Consider the following 16,723-nt stretch of genomic DNA (forward strand, 5'->3'; position numbering starts at 1 on the left):
GATCAAACCCCTTCCCATTCACTCCCATTGCCCAAAGTCCCAATGGATCAAACCCCTTCCCATTCACTCCCATTGTCTAAAATCCCAATGGATCAAACCCCTTCCCATTCACTCCCATTGTTCCAAAGTCCCAATGGATTAAACCCCTTCCCATTCACTCCTATTGTTCACAATCCCAATGGATTAAACCCCTTCCCATTCACTCCCATTGTTCACAATCCCAATGGATCAAACCCCTTCCCATTCACTCCCATTGCCCAAAGTCCCAATGGATCAAACCCATTCCCATTCACTCACATTGCCCAAAGTCCCAATGGATTAAACCCCTTCCCATTCACTCCCATTGTACACAATCCCAATGGATCAAACCCCTTCCCATTCACTCACATTGTTCACAATCCCAATGGATCAAACCCATTCCCATTCACTCGCATTGCCCAAAGTCCCAATGGATTAAACCCCTTCCCAGTCACTCCCATTTGACAGAATTCCTCACCCAATGCATAGAGCAGCAGTGTTCCACAAACAAGCATGATCTGGGGTGCAACTCCCAATCTTCCTCTCAGTTTGGCCACTGATATCTCTGAAATATAAACCTTGGCAGAGAAATGGAACACGTTACAATTGGTTGGGACCTGAGAGGTGAGAGATGAGAACGTCCGCTGAGATGAGGGCAAATTGATAGCGCCCCCCTGACCCAAGCCAAAATGATGGACATCGCGGGTGGTGACGTTCTAATCTCACAGCAGAGTGTCTACACCATCGTAAACCCCATCGCGTTTTAACAATGGCGTGAACGGGCCGACACCCCGACTAATTCTGGCCCCTACAGAGGGCCAGTGGGGAATTGGAGCGGTTATTGCAACTCCAGCTGCTGATCCCGGCACGAACTGGGCGACAGCGCCAACGTGCGCATGCGCAGTGGCTTCCTTCAACGTGCCGGCCCCAATGCAACATGTGTGGACGGCACCGGCGCGACTCGGCTTTTCACGACGCCGCTCGGCCCATCGGGCCGAGATGTTATGGTCCGACCAGCGCGCATTCAACCACGCCAACGCAGCTCCGATTCTCCACCCCGCATCTTCTGGGAGATGGGGGTGAGATATCAGACTTAAAATCACAGATATCTGCCGACCTGTGGATACCGACACTGTGGTCCCATTTGGCTCAGTGGAAACGCACTCGTCCGTGACACGGAAAACCCAGGGTTAGAGTTCACACTCTTGACAGTACAACACAAACACCAACCTGACACTCTCACTGCAGCAGGAGGGAGCGCAGCTCTCCCTCAGTACTGACCCTCTGACAGTGCGGCACTCCCTCAGTACTGACCCTCTGACAGTGCAGCACTCCCTCAGTACTGACCCTCTGACAGTGCGGCACTCCCTCAGTACTGACCCTCTGACCGTGCGGCACTCCCTCAGTACTGACCCTCTGACAGTGCGGCACTCCCTCAGTACTGACCCTCTGACAGTGCAGCTCTCCCTCAGTACTGACCCTCTGACAGTGCAGCACTCCCTCAGTACTGACCCTCTGACAGTGCGGCACTCCCTCAGTACTGACCCACTGACCGTGCAGCACTACTGACCTTCTGACAGTGCAGCACTCCCTCAGTACTGACCCTCTGACAGTGCAGCACTCCCCTCAGTACTGACCCTCTGACAGTGCAGCACTCCCTCAGTACTGACCCTCTGACAGTGCGGCACTCCCTCAGTACTGACCCTCTGACAGTGCGGCACTCCCTCAGTACTGACCCTCTGACAGCACGCCACTCCCTCAGTACTGACCCTCTGACAGTGCGGCACTCCCTCAGTACTGACCCTCTGACAGTGCGGCGCTCCCTCAGTACTGACCCTCTGACAGTGCGGCACTCCCTCAGTACTGACCCTCTGACAGTGCGGCACTCCCTCAGTACTGACCCTTCGGACAGTGCGGCACTCCCTCAGTACTGGCCCTCTGACAGTGCAGCGCCTCCCTCAGTACTGACCCTCTGACAGTGCCAGCGCTCCCTCAGTACTGACCCTCTGACAGTGCAGCACTCCCTCAGTACTGACCCTCTGACAGTGCGGCACTCCCTCAGTACTGACCCTCTGACAGTGCGGCACTCCCTCAGCACTGACCCTCTGACAGTGCGCCACTCCCTCAGTACTGACCCTCTGACAGTGCGGCACTCCCTCAGTACTGACCCTCTGACAGTGCGGCACTCCCTCAGCACTGACCCTCTGACAGTGCGGCACTCCCTCAGCACTGACCCCCTCTGTTTTCAGCCTCAGTGTTGTTTCTCTGTGATACTAACATTGTGGCTTCTTATTCTCAGTAAGAGGTCTGACAACACCAGGTTAAAGAGGTGACTTAATAGAGACATGTAAGATAGTCAGAGGGTTAGATAGGGTGGACAGTGAGAGTCTTTTTCCTCGGATGGTGATGACCAACACGAGGGGACATAGCTTTAAATTGAGGGGTGATAGATATAGGACAGATGTCAGAGGCAGTTTCTTTACTCAGAGAGTAGTAGGGGTGTGGAACGTCCTGCCTGCAACAGTAGTAGACTCGCCAACTTTAAGGGCATTTAAGTGGTCACTGGATAGGCATATGGATGAAAATGGAATAGTGTAGGTCAGATAGGCTTCAGATGGTTTCACAGGTCGGCGCAACATCGAGGGCCGAAGGGCCGTGCTGTGCTGTAGTGTTCTATGTTCTATGTTCTAAAGTCAAAGATGCAAGACGATACTTGGAATGGGAGTCTTTGCAGGTAATTAAGTCTTTACAGGTCCAAACTTAATTTACAGGATAAAGACTTAATTATCTGCAAAGACCTCCATTCAAAGTATTGTATTGGATCTTTAACTTTGTCTATTTATGTTTTCGGAATCCACCTCTTCATTCACGTGAGAAAGGAGCAGTGCTCCGAAAGCTAGTGATTTGAAACAAACCTGTTGGACTTTAACCTGGTGTTGTAAGACTTCTTACTGTGCTCACCCCAGTCCAACGCCGACATCTCCACATCACAAGTTCTTCTTCGCAACAAGAGGTGAATTTCCATAGGAGCTGAGAAAAATCCAACCCCTCCGTTGCCAGAATGCACAGTCTCGCTTTCAACCTTCCCGATATCACATCTTACCGGAATGGCACCGGACACCATTCCTGCAGCGATCCCAGTCAAGGCTCGGCCAACGTCCAACATCCACACGTACTGGGCACTTCCCATGATGGCAAATCCAAAAACGGACGGCACACCGGACACCATGATGGTCAGTTTCCGGCCGAGCAAATCATTCAGGAGCATGGTGCTCAGGCCACCAAAACCCACTCCCAGGGTGAAGATAGACTGAAAAACAACCAGATAGCTCACAGTCAGACAGCCAATCAGATAGCTCACAGTCAGACAGCCAATCAGATAGCTCACAGTCAGCCAGCCAATCAGATGGCTCACAGTCAGACAGCCAATCAGATAGCTCACAGTCAGACAGCCAATCAGATGGCTCACAGTCAGACAACCAATGGGATAGCTCACAGTCAGACAACCAATGGGATAGCTCACAGTCAGACAGCCAATCAGATAGCTCACAGTCAGACAGCCAATGGGATAGCTCACAGTCAGACAGCCAATGGGATGGTACAGAGTCAGACAACCAATGGGATAGCTCACAGTCAGACAACCAATGGGATAGCTCACAGTCAGACAACCAATGGGATAGCTCACAGTCAAACAGCCAATGGGACAGTACACAGTCAGACAGCCAATGGGATAGCTCACAGTCAGACAGCCAATGGGATAGCTCACAGTCAAACAGCCAATGGGATAGCTCACAGTCAGACAGCCAATGGGGTAGTTCACAGTCAGACAGCCAATGGGATGGCACAGAGTCAGACAACCAATGGGATAGCTCACAGTCAGACAGCCAATGGGATAGCTCACAGTCAACGAGCCAATGGGATGGTACACGGTCAGACAGCCAATGGGATAGCTCACAGTCAAACAGCCAATGGGATGGTACACGGTCAGACAGCCAATGGGAGAGTTCACAGTCAGACAGCCAATGGGATGGTACACGGTCAGACAGCCAATGGGAGAGTTCACGGTCAGACAGCCAATGGGAGAGTTCACATTCAGACAGCCAATGAGATGGCTCGCAGTCTGACTGTCGAAATAAACTTGTGAACGGAAACATGTCAAGGGACTGTTGTGAAACAGTGGGTGGGGATTTGATTAAAAATAGACAAACCTTTCAAAGAGTCGGTGCACACAAGGTCATTCTGATGCTTTTTTTTCCTACTCAACAATAGGGTGCCAGTGTTATATTAGCATTGACGGTAAAGCTCCCTCTACACTGTCCCCATCAAACACTCCCAGGACAGGTACAGCACGGGGTTAGATACAGAGTAAAGCTCCCTCTACACTGTCCCCATCAAACACTCCCAGGACAGGTACAGCACGGGGTTAGATACAGAGTAAAGCTCCCTCTACACTGTCCCCATCAAACACTCCCAGGACAGGTACAGTACGGGGTTAGATACAGAGTAAAGCTCCCTCTACACTGTCCCCATCAAACACTCCCAGGACAGGTACAGCACGGGGTTAGATACAGAGTAAAGCTCCCTCTACACTGTCCCCATCAAACACTCCCAGGACAGGTACAGCACGGGGTTAGATACAGAGTAAAGCTCCCTTTACACTGTCCCCATCAAACACTCCCAGGACAGGTACTGCACGGGGTTAGATACAGAGTAAACCTCCCTCTACACTGTCCATCTCACTCGTTTATTCCTTATCCCTCTAGAACAACAGTTAGTTATTTTGCTTACCTCAAACCAGGAAGCTTTCTCATCATCCATTCGAAGATTTGGGTCAGAAGACTGTTGCAATTCTGGGACTACAGGTGAAGTGTAGACCAGTGCATAGCCAAAGCTCAGATTTCCCAAGACAGCAGTGGACACAGCCAGGTACATCCACCAGTTTTGGACTTTCCTGGAAGACAAACCCACATTGAAGCCTTTCATCTGCAATGACATTATTTTTTAAAATAAATTTTGAACGGTAGAATTTACAGTGCAGAAGGAGGCCATTCAGCCCATCAAGTCTGCAGCGGCTATTCGAAAGAGCACCCTACCCAATCCCACACCTCCACCCTATTCCCATAACCCAGTAACCCCACCCAACACTAAGGGTTAGGAGCGGGCAACTCCGGCGCCAATGGGTGACGTAAACATCTCCGGCATACCAATTAGAATACCCAATTCTTTTTATCCAATTAAGGGGCAATTTATCGGGGCCAATCTGCCTACCCTGCACATCTTTGGGTTGTGGGGTTGAGAGCCCCACAGACACGGGGAGAAAGTGCAAACTCCACACGGTCAGTGACCAGGGTTGAGATCGAACCTGGGAACTCGGCGTAGTGAGGCAGCTGTGCTAACCACTGTGCCACCGTGCTGCCCTTTGATCTACAATGGCAACAGCCGGCTTCCCGACACAGTGGATCTGTCACCAAATTCACAACAAACAAACAGGCCATACGACCCAACTGCTCTCTCCACATTCTCCCCATTCCCTGTGGGAGCGAGTCCCACATTCTCCCCACTCCCTATGGGAGCGAGTCCCACATTCTCCCCACTCCCTGTGGGAGCGAGTCCCACATTCTCCCCACTCCCTGTGGGAGCAAGTCCCACATTCTCCCCACTCCCTGTGGGAGCGAGTCCCACATTCTCCCCACTCCCTGTGGGAGCGAGTCCCACATTCACCCCACTCCCTGTGGGAGCGAGTCCCACATTCTCCCCACTCCCTGTGGGAGTGAGTCCCACATTCTCCCCACTCCCTGTGGGAGCGAGTCCCACATTCTCCCCACTCCCTGTGGGAGCGAGTTCCACATTCTCCCCACTCCCTGTGGGAGCCAGTCCCACATTCTCCCCACTCCCTGTGGGAGCGAGTCCCACATTCTCCCCACTCCCTGTGGGAGCGAGTCCCACATTCTCCCCACTCCCTGTGGGAGCGAGTCCCACATCCCCCCACTCTCTGGGTAAAGACATTGGGTGAGATTCTGCGAAAACCGGTGGGGCGGGCAACTCCGGCGCGAAGGAGTGGCGTGAACCACTCAGGCGTCGGGCCACCCCAAAGATGCGCGGGATAGCTGGCGCGGAAGGGGCTTGGCGTCATGCCAACCGGCGCCGAAGGGCCTCTGCTGGCATCATCCCAGCGCATGCGCAGGGAGGGGTTAATCTCTGCATCGGCCATGGCGGAGATCCACAGCAGCCGACGCGGAGGAATAGAGTGACCCCCACGGCACAGGCCCGCCCGCGGATCGGTGGGCTCCGATCACAGGCCAGGCCACCGGGGGGTACCTCCCAGGGCCAGATCCCCCCTGCGCCCTGCCGAGAACCCTGGAGGCCGCCCGCGGTGCCAGGTCCCGCCGGTAAGTACCTGTTGTAATTTATGCCTGCGGGACCCGTCGTATACGGGCGGCCGCTCGGCCCATCGTGGGCCAGAGAATCGCTGGGGAGGCTGCTGCCAGCGGCCCAGACTGGCACACCACTATTCCCGCCCCTGCCAAATCACTGGCGCCGGAGAATATGGCAGCCGGCGGGGTCGGGATTCCCGCCGCCCCCCGGTGATTCTCCAACCTGGCGGGGGGTCAGAGAATCCCGCCCATTTTGCCTCAATTCCCCTTCGGAATTTTTTTGGTTTTATTTTAGGTTGAAGACCCTCTAGTTTTTTGTCTTGTTCATGAGCAGACCAATTTGGCTGTTAAATTAGGGACTTACATTATGGAATTTACATGCATTTCAGTGCCTGGTTTGTAAGTTTAATATAATTGGAATTAACATTGAGATGCTGCGCCCCCCCCCCCCCCCCCCCCCCCCCCCCCCCCCCCCCACCTCACTGCTAACTCCTGAATTGTTTGTCGACTTTGGTTACTACTGAATTGTTACATTTGTCTGTTTTCAATTTGATTACTTAATCTATTGTGATTTTTTTGATGTAAGTTACACAGCAGGTTTGCCTTTGGGCTGTGAACAGAGTAACATGATTTTTACCAGTTGAAACATCTTTTCTGCATCCATCCGGTTGAATCCTTTCATAATTGGAAAGACCTTGATCAGTTCGCCCCCTCAGCCATCTGAGTCCCTAGCTGCACAGACTTCCCTGTTCGATAGAACCTCGCAGTTCTGGTATCGTTCCAGCAAACCTTTTTTTGCACCTTCTGCAATATTTTTGCTACATAGAAGGCCTGGGCCTGTACACGGTGCTCCAAGTGTGGTCTAACCAAGGTTGCGAAAAAGATTAATATCATTTCTCTGCTTTTCAATTCCATTGCTCTGGAAATGAATCCCAGCGTTTGCCCATTTCTGACCTTGTTAACCTGTCTGACCAATCTTCGGGATTTGTGTATCTGTCTCCCGGATCCCTCTGCCCCCTTACCCCATTTCAACTCAGAATTTCCAGGGAAGGGGCACCACGGTGGTGCAGTGGGTTAGCACTGCTGCCTCACGGCGCCGAGGTCCCAGGTTCGATCCCGGCTCTGGGCAACTGTCCGTGTGGAGTTTGCACATTCTCCCTGTGTTTCGCTCCCACAACCTAAAGATGTGCAGGGTAGGTGGATTGGCCAAGCTTAATTGGAAAAAATTAATTGGGTACTTTAAATTTACATAAAAAAAGAATTTCCGGGGAATATGGGACATCTTCCTTCTTACTCTTCCAATCAAAATATACCGTCTCACACTGAAACGACTGGAAGTTGAATTGGCAATTCCTTGTCTTTCCTGAATATTCTATTATTATTCTAACCTAACTCATAGGCAAACTGAGAAAGAGCTAGCAATGTTCTCACACAACCTTGGGACAGTCGTAAGTGTGTTACAGTCAATGATGTCTCTTCTGAGGCAATTGGTGTTTTAATGAAGCAAAAGTAACGCACTTTTGTAACTCAGTTCTGACCCCCCCCAGCGCCTGCAAAATTTTGCCCCGACATCTCCTTCAGTGAATCAGTAACAAATGTCTGTTTCAGAACCCCCCCCCCCCCCACCACCTCGTGAAACACCTTGGGACATATTACCACATTGAGGTAACTATACAAATGCAATTCATCAAGGAAAAGCAACAAGGCTGGATTAGCTCATTCTAAATCAGGGGAACTTGCTGAAGGAAGTTTTGAGGAATGTAGACCAAAGGTTGGGGGGGGGGGGGGGTGGGATGATGAAGTTAGACAACTTGCAATTGAAAATGGGAGGTAAAGCAACTGAAGAGGAAAGTGCAAGTCTGCAAAGTGTGGAGAAAGGAGCTGAAACATTCCCTGAGGTAGATCACCTCAGTTATTACAGAAATACCAGTCACTGCTGGACCATTTCACTGCAAAATGTAATTTTTTTTTGAAAGGTAATGTTTTCTTCTTAAAAATTCACTTTTTCGTTATTCAAATATCTAAATTTCAGTTAACAGATCTAAAAGGTTTTTAATTTCTTACCCTGTTTGTATCTGCTGAGCACCAACATCTTGGAAGGTGTTGTATTGGTGAGGAGCCTGTTTCCTGAGCAGTGGGCTACTCATGATGGACGGAGTAGTGGCTGATGTACTTGATCAAGCAATCGGTTTTATTCCTTCATCTTCCCCTCTGAACTTCCTCCTCCAGGGGTTTCACCGTTTGCAGAAATGAGTCATTTTGACCATTGGCCATTCAACCAGCTGCCCGGAATTTTTGTACAGAGCTGCTGATCAAGTTGTTCATAAACTTCCTCCAGCCAATGTCTCAACCCTGTCTCTGTGAGAAATGGAAATCCTCAAATCTCCAGTTAATGTGCAGCATTGAAAATTAGATTTTGCAGATCAAAGGTGGGAATGGGTTGACTGTGGGGTGTTTAAGATGATTAAATGATTCTATAAGGTAGTCAGAAAGAAAATATTTCCTCTGGTGCGGGCTGCGGGGGAGGGGGGCAGGAGCAGGGGTCCAGAATAAAAGGGCAGAACCATAAAATTGAAGGCAGACTATTCGGGGATTCATCGCACCAATTGTCAAAGTCAGTATTGAGTCCAGGAATCTGCACAGCACCAAAGACAGAAGATGAGGACCTGTTCCTCTAGCTTGGGTGGAGCTCCATTGGGAAACTGTAGCAGGTCGAGGACAGGAAGGTCAGAGTGGGAGCGAGGTGGAGAATTGAAATGAGAGGTGACTGGAAGGTCCGGATCGTGCCTGCGGACGGAGGGAGGTGTTCCACAAAGCGGTGGTTCAGTCTGCCTTTGACCTCCCCAATGTCCAGGAGACCACATTGTGAACAAATAAACAGAAAGGGCAACAAGTAAATTCCTGCTTCACTTGGAAGGAGTATTTGGGGCCTCGGAGGGCGAGAAGGGAGGAGGCAAAAGGACAAATGTTGCATCTCCGGCAGTTGCCTGGATAGGTGGAGTGGGAAAGGGTCAGTGTTGAGGGTGACTGAGGAGAGGAACTGGATCACTCAGAGGGAACGGTTCCTCTGGAATGCTGAAAGGGGAGGGCAGGGGAAGATGGGGAGCATTCCGCTGGGGTTGGTTGGAATGGTGGGGGAGGATCGGTTGAACGTGGAGGCTGGTGGGGTGAAAGGTGGGAGGGAGGGATAGAGGTGAGAGCAGAAGTGTGGGAAATAGATTGGATATGGTGGAGAACCCTGTCAACCACAGCGGAGGAAATCCTTTGTTGAGGAAAAAGGAAGACATATTGGAGATTTTGGGGTAAGGGCTGTGTCATTGGAATAGACGGCGAAACTGGGAGAATGCAATAGGTTCCTTACAGGAAGTGTGTGTGAGGAAGTGTAGTCAAGGGTGTCCATGGGTTTGTAGTGAATATTATCTGATAGCTTGTCTCCAGAAATGCACACAGAGATGTCAAGGAAGGGAAAGGAAGAGTCAGAGATTGAACGTGTGAAGGTGAAGAGAAGAGTGTAAATTGAAAGCAGAGCTGATGAAATTTCCAGTTCAGGTTGGGAGTGAGAAGTGGCACTAACACAGTCATTGATGTAGCAGCAAAAAGAGGTGGAGGAGGGGATCTGAGTAAGACTGGAACAAAGAATGTCCCGTATATCCCACAAAAGAGCAGTCATAGGTAGAACCATGCAAGTTCCCCGAGTAATACCTTTCTTTTGGGGGAAGTGAGTAGAGTTAAAGGAGAAGTTGTTTAAGTTTGAGAACAAGTCCAGCCAGGTGCAGGGTGGTGGTGACGGAGAGAGACAAGTTGGGTCTCCGTTCAGCATGGAGCCCTCAGACCCTCCTGATGGGGGGTGGAGGCGTTGACAGATTGGACGACCATAATGAAGAGGAAATGGCCAGGAAATGGGGGTGGGGGTGAGAAGTGACTGGACAAGGGGAGCAAAAATGAAGTTGAGATGGGAGGAAATTCAGGGACAGACTGAAACGATTTGTCTCCCATTGGTTTCGATTGTGGATTTTGGGAAGAGGGAGAATCAGAATCAGTCTGTTTGGGGTTCGGGGACTATGAGATTGGAGATGGTGAAGCCAAGTTCTCCAGGGGAGATTAGGTCACAAACGGTTCTGGAGACAATGGTTCAGGGGTGAGGTGATAGTTCAGGGGGAGTGATATACCATCAATTGAGCGCGAGACGAGTTGCTGGACAAAAGTATGGCTTTGATCAGCTAGATGTTAGCCCTGCGGTCGATTACAGTATAAGGACGACCGCCGGGAGTACTGGGTATTTATACCCCGCCCTGGAGGTGGGGTTAACTCAGCCTCTCGACCAATCGGGGAGCCGTCACATGACTGGTCTCAACCTACCGGTTGAGAGGCACATGACCGACCAGGGCCAATGGTAAGCCGGTGTTCTGCACCAATGGCAGGCAGCTATGCTAATCATACCACCACATTCACCCCTTGCAGAGAAAGAAGCCGGGGGGGGGGGGTGTCAACTAGAGCTGGGGGGGGGGGGGGGGGGAGAACTGGTGGTATGAGTAGTAAGGAGACTAGGGGAAAAAATGTATCCTTGGCTTCCCACTGGCCCAAACATTTAACAACAGTACTTTGGGCGAAATTCTCCGACCCCCACGACGGGTCGGAGAATAGCGGGAGGGCCTTCCCGACATTTTTCCCGCCCTCCCGCTATTCTCCCCCACCCCCCGCCCAACTCCCGACCCGAATCGCTGCCGCCGTTTTTTTTACGGCCGGCAGCGATTCACAGCTGTTCGATGGGCCGAAGTCCCAGCCCTTTACGCCGTTTTTACGAACGGCAAACACACCTGGTCTGGCCGTTCGTAAAAACGGCGTCACAAACTCGCTTTTTATAACCATGGCACCGATTGGCACGGCAGTACCACGGCCGTGCCAAGGGTGCCATGGGCCCGCGATCGGTGGGCACCGATCGCGGGCAGCGGGCCCGATGCCCGCGCACTCTTTCTCCTTCCACCGTCCTGCAGTATCCATTCGCGGGGCGGCTGAGGGGCAACCCGGCCCGCGCATGCGCGGGTTTCGCGCAAATACGCGATGACGTCATCCGCGCATGCGCGGGTTGGAGTCTTCCAATCCGCGCATGCGCGGCTGACGTCATATGACGCGTCAGCCGGCGCTAACTCCGGCAAGCGGGCTTAACGATATTCGTTAAGCCCGTCATGCCGGAGCCTACGGCGTCGGGCTGCTAGCCCCGACCGGGGACCAGAATCGGTTCCCGGTCGGGAAGGGGCGCGCTGGTGTCAAACCCGCCCGGGTTTGACGCCAGCTTTACGATTTCTCCCGTTTTGGGAGAATCGCGCCCATAGTGTCCATACAAGGTCCATGGTGGTGTTGAAAGTTAAATGGACTCGATCAGCCTTTTCGTTGCCCGTGACGTCCTGGAAGACCGCCGCAGTGGAGTTGGTGACGCTGGTTCAGCCGATGGTGGTGGTTCCGCTGATGTCCGGGACTCGGGAGCGATGGTTCTTGAACTGTCTCAGTAATCCGGGCTGGTGGTGGAGACGCCATGGATGGGGGAGGGGTGGCCTGGGTAGGGCGCTGGGGGAAAAAGAACAGGGGGGGGGTCTGTGGTGAAGGGGGGGGAGGGCCGCACGCCGGCGGGTGCCAGGTCCTGGAGGGAGGCCGTGTCCTGCCGACCGTCGGGGTACTCCACGTACGCATACTGCGGGTTAGCGTGGAGTAACTGGACTTGTTCCACCAACGGGTCGGACTTGTGCACCCGCACATGCTTCCGGAGCAAGATGGGTCTGGGTGCGGCCAGCCACGTTGGGAGAGGGGATCCGGAGGACGACCTCCTGGGGAAAACAAGAAGACGTTCATGAGGTGTCTGATTAGTTGTGGTACAGAGGAGGGAGCGGATAGAATGTAGGGCATCGGGATCACCTCTTGCCATCGGGAAATAGGGAGATCTCTGGACCGGAGGGCCAGTAGTATGGTCTTCCAGATGGTACCATTCTCCCGCTCGACCTGTCCGTTACCCCGAGGGTTATAGCTGGTTGTCCTGCTAGAGGCAATGCCCCTGCTGAGCAGGAATTGACGCAGCTCGTCGCTCATAAAGGAGGACCCCCGATCGCTATGTATGTACGCGGGGTAGCCGAACAGGGAGTCGATGGAGAGGAGGGCTTTAATGACGGTCGATGTGGTCATGTTGGGGCAGGGAATGGCGAAGGGGAAGCGGGAGTATTCATCGATTACCGTCAGGAAGTAAATGTTGCGGCTGCTAGAGGGAAGGGGCCCCTTGAAGTCAATGCTGAGACATTCGAAGGGGCGGAATGCTTTGATCAGATGCACGCGCTCGGGGCGGTAGAAGTGCGGTTTGCACTCTGCGCAGATGTGGCAGTCATGGGTTACTGTCCTGACTTCCTCGATGGAGTAGGGCAGATTGCGGGTCTTTATGAAATGATAGAAACGGGTCACCCCTGGATGGCAGAGGTCCGTGTGGAGGGAGCGGAGGCGGTCTATCTGCGCGCTGGCGCAGGTACCGCGGGACAGGGCATCAGGAGGCTCATTGAGCTTCCCAGGACGATACAAGATATCGTAGTTGTACGTGGACAACTCGATCCGCCACCGTAAGATCTTGTCGTTCTTAATCTTGCCCCTCTGTGCATTATCGAACATGAAGGCTACTGACCGTTGGTCTGTGAGGAGGGTAAACTTCCTGCCGGCCAAATAGTGCCTCCAATGTCGCACGGCTTCGACTATGGCCTGGGCGTCCTTTTCCACTGAGGAGTGGCGGAGTTCGGAAGCCTGGAGGGTTCTGGAGAAGAAGGCCACGGGTCTGCCCGCTTGGTTCAGGGTGGCCGCCAGAGCTACTTCTGATGCGTCGCTCTCGACCTGGAAGGGGAGGGACTCGTCGATGGCGCGCATCGTGGCCTTTGCGATGCCCGCTTTGATGCGGCTAAAGGCCTGGCAGGCCTCTGTCGACGGTGGGAAGGTCGTGGTTTGCATGAGGGGGCGGGCCTTGTCAGCGTAGTTGGGAACCCATTGGGCATAGTATGCGAAGAACCCCAGGCAGTGTTTGAGGGATTTGGGGGTATTGGGGAGAGGGAGTTCCATCAGGGGGCGCATGCGTTCGGGGTCGGGGCCTATCACTCCGTTACGCGCTATGTAGCCAAGGATGGCTAGATGGTCGGTGCTAAACACGCACTTATCCTTATTGTACGTGAGGTTAAGGAGTTTTGCGGTTTGGAGGAATTTTCGGAGGTTGATGTCATGGTCCTGCTGGTCATGGCCGCAGATGGTGACATTATCGAGATACGGGAAGGTAGCCCGTAATCCGTACTTGTCGACCATTCGGTCCATCTCCCGTTGGAAGACCGAGACTCCATTTGTGACACTGAATGGAACCCTGAGGAAGTGGTAGAGGCGCCCATCAGCCTCGAACGCGGTGTACTTGCGGTCACTCGCGCGGATGGGGAGCTGGTGATAAGCGGACTTGAGGTCCACAGTGAAGAAGACTTTGTATTTCGCGATCTCGTTTACCATGGCGGAAATACGGGGGAGAGGATACGCGTCCAGTTGCGTAAACCGGTTGATGGTCTGGCTATAGTCGATGACCATCCGGTTTTTCTCCCCAGTCCGGACCACCAGAACTTGGGCTCGCCAGGGACTGTTGCTGGCCTCGATAACTCCTTCCTTAATGAGCCTCTGGACCTCAGACCCGATGAAGGTCCGGTCCTGGCCACTGTATCGTCTGCTCTGAGTGGCGACAGGTTTACAATCGGGGGTGAGGTTAGCAAACAGGGAGGGGGGGTCCACTTTGAGGTATGCGAGGCTGCAGATAGTGAGGGGGGTATAGGGCCGCCGAATTGGAAGGTCAAGCTCTGCAGGTTACACTGGAAGTCCAGTCCTAGGACCGCCGGTGCGCAAAGGTTGGGGAGGACAAGGAGTTTATAAATTTTAAAAACCTTCCCTTGGACTGTGAGGTCCGCGATGCAGCACCCGGTGATGTGGACGGAGTGCGAACCTGAGGCTAACCCGATTTTGTGTTTTACAGGGTGGACAGGGAATGCGCAGCGTCTTACCGTGTCAGGGTGCACGAAGCTTTCCGTGCTCCCGGAGTCCAGCAGGCAGCCCGTCTTGTGGCCGTTGAGGTGGATCAGCATCGTCGTCTTGGCGAGCGTGCGTGGACGTGACTGGTCGAGCTGAATGGCCGCGAGCCGTGGAGAAGATCCATCGTCGTAGTCGTCGTCGGCCGAGTAGATGCTGGAAGAACCTTGCGTGCCAGTCCCGGAAGGTGTTGCCCAGGACCCGCACGTGGAGTCGGTGCCCCAGGATGGCGGCGCCCAGGACCCGCACGTGGCGTCCGGGGCCCAAGATGGCGGCGCCCGCGGGACCCTCGTGGTTGCTGGGGGGCGGGGTTAGCGGTGCCGGCGGGCCGATCGGAGCGGCTGAGAGCGGGGGCAGAGAGGCGCAGGCCGGGCGCAGGGGCCCGGGGGCGGGGGGGAAGAGATTGGCGCGGTGCGCTGGAGGGGCCCGGAAGGGCCGGAGGAGGAGATCCCCGGTCGCTGCGCGGCACAGCAGTCTCCGATTTGGCCTGGCAGACCGACGAAAAATGGCCCTTCTTCCCGCAGCTCTTACAAAGGGCGGAGCGGGCTGGGCAGCACGGGCGAGGGTGTTTGGCAAACCCACAGAAATAGCAGCGGGGCCCCGCGGACTTGTCGGGGCGTCCCGCGGTGCAGGCCTGAGGTGGGTCGGGAGCGGCGGATGGCGGTGGGGAAGCGTGCCAGGGGGCCCAGGGCGCTGCAGCGCGGCTGGGGACATAGGCGCGGGCGTTTAAGTCGGCGACCTCCAGGGAGGTGGAGAGAGTCTGTGCCTCAGTTAGGCTGAGGTCGTCTTTCTCCAGCATCCGCTGGCGGATAGCGGGGGACTGCATTCCAGCCACGTAAGCATCTCTAATCAAAAGCTCCATGTGCTCCGTAGCTGAAACTTGGAGGCAGGAGCAATTCCTCCCCAGGACAGCGAGGGCCTGGTAAAAATCGTCTAAGGACTCACCGGGGAACTGTTGTCTGGTAGCCAGCAGATGTCGGGCAAACACTCGGTTTACCGGCTTAAGAAACTGTCCTTTCACCTTATCCATGGCCGCGTTGTAATCTTTTTCTTCCCCTATCATCGCGTAGGCCGCCATGCCCACGCTGGAATGGAGAATATGAAGCTTCTGTGCCATGGTGGGGGGGGCTGCTTGCGGACGCCAGGTAACCATCGAAACACGCCAGCCAATGCTTGAAGATTTCCGATGCGTTCGGAGTTTGCGGGCTGATGCGGAGGCATTCGGGCTTGATCCGGAGCTCCATCTTCAAATTTCTAGCTTATTAAATTGATGTACCATCAATTGAACGCGAGACAAGTTGCTGGACAAAAGTATGGCTTTAATCAGCTAGATGTTAGCCCTGCGGTCGATTACAGTATAAGGACGACCGCCGGGGGTACTGGGTATTTATACCCCGCCCTGGAGGCGGGGTTAACTCAGCCTCTCGACCAATCGGGGAACCGTCACATGACTGGTCTCAACCAACCGGTCGAGAGGCACATGACCGACCAGGGCCAATGGTAAGCCGGTGTTCTGCACCAATGGCAGGCAGCTATGCTAATCAGACCACCACAGGGAGGTAGGAGGAAGTATCAGATAGTTGGCACTTTAAGTATGCCAGAGAATATCACACTGGCTGTCAGCTGGTGTGATAAAGAGGAAGTTACATGTTACATTGAGTAAGGGGAGCTGAGAATTGACCAGTGTCACATTAGCAGTTCTCACTGAAAGGTTTAAAAGGGCTATGGGCCACAGGGAGGGATCCAGGCAGAGAGAGAATATTCTCCCCTATCATCTGCACAATACCTATTCAGTTTCTGACTTCTCTCAGTCCCAGACCTAAAACATCAACTATTTCTCTCTCCATATATGCTGCCTGATTGTATTTTCAGCATTTTCTGTTCTTATTTCAGATTCCCAGCATCTATTCAATTTTGCTTTTATGTTAGTGATAGATTCTTGTTGGGCAAAGCTATGAAGTGATATTGAGATAAACTAGATAAATGTGGTTGACACTGAAATGACCCAGCAAGCCACTCAGCTATAACAAACCTCTACAACAACCTCAAGGGCCTGAGAGTTTGAAGAAGATGATTCACCACCCACCTTTGATAGGACAGTTGGGGGTGGGCAATAAATACTGGTTGAGCCAGGAATGCCCACAACTCCTGAATGAATTCAGATCAGTGGAGTTGAGGTTTGAATCGGCCACAGTCACATCACAGTCATGCTATTTATGATGATTTGTTAGTAAAATGTAGTCTCTCTCAAGACC

The 16,723-nt window shown here is 53.3% G+C and overlaps 1 protein-coding gene across 1 annotated transcript; it reads right to left on the bottom strand.

Moving 5' to 3' along the window:
* Window positions 1–392: 392 nt before the first annotated feature.
* On the bottom strand, window positions 393–8,658 carry LOC119955538 (solute carrier family 2, facilitated glucose transporter member 6-like). Its single transcript, XM_038781811.1, has 4 exons — window positions 8,457–8,658; window positions 4,807–4,969; window positions 3,122–3,328; window positions 393–596 (listed from the first exon to the last, which is right to left on the bottom strand). The coding sequence occupies exons 1-4, from the start codon at window positions 8,537–8,539 to the stop codon at window positions 393–395; spliced, it is 657 nt and encodes a 218-aa protein (XP_038637739.1). The 5' UTR covers window positions 8,540–8,658.
* Window positions 8,659–16,723: the final 8,065 nt, after the last annotated feature.

This window comes from Scyliorhinus canicula, chromosome 21 (assembly GCF_902713615.1).
Source record: "Scyliorhinus canicula chromosome 21, sScyCan1.1, whole genome shotgun sequence".
Lineage (NCBI taxonomy): Eukaryota > Metazoa > Chordata > Chondrichthyes > Carcharhiniformes > Scyliorhinidae > Scyliorhinus > Scyliorhinus canicula.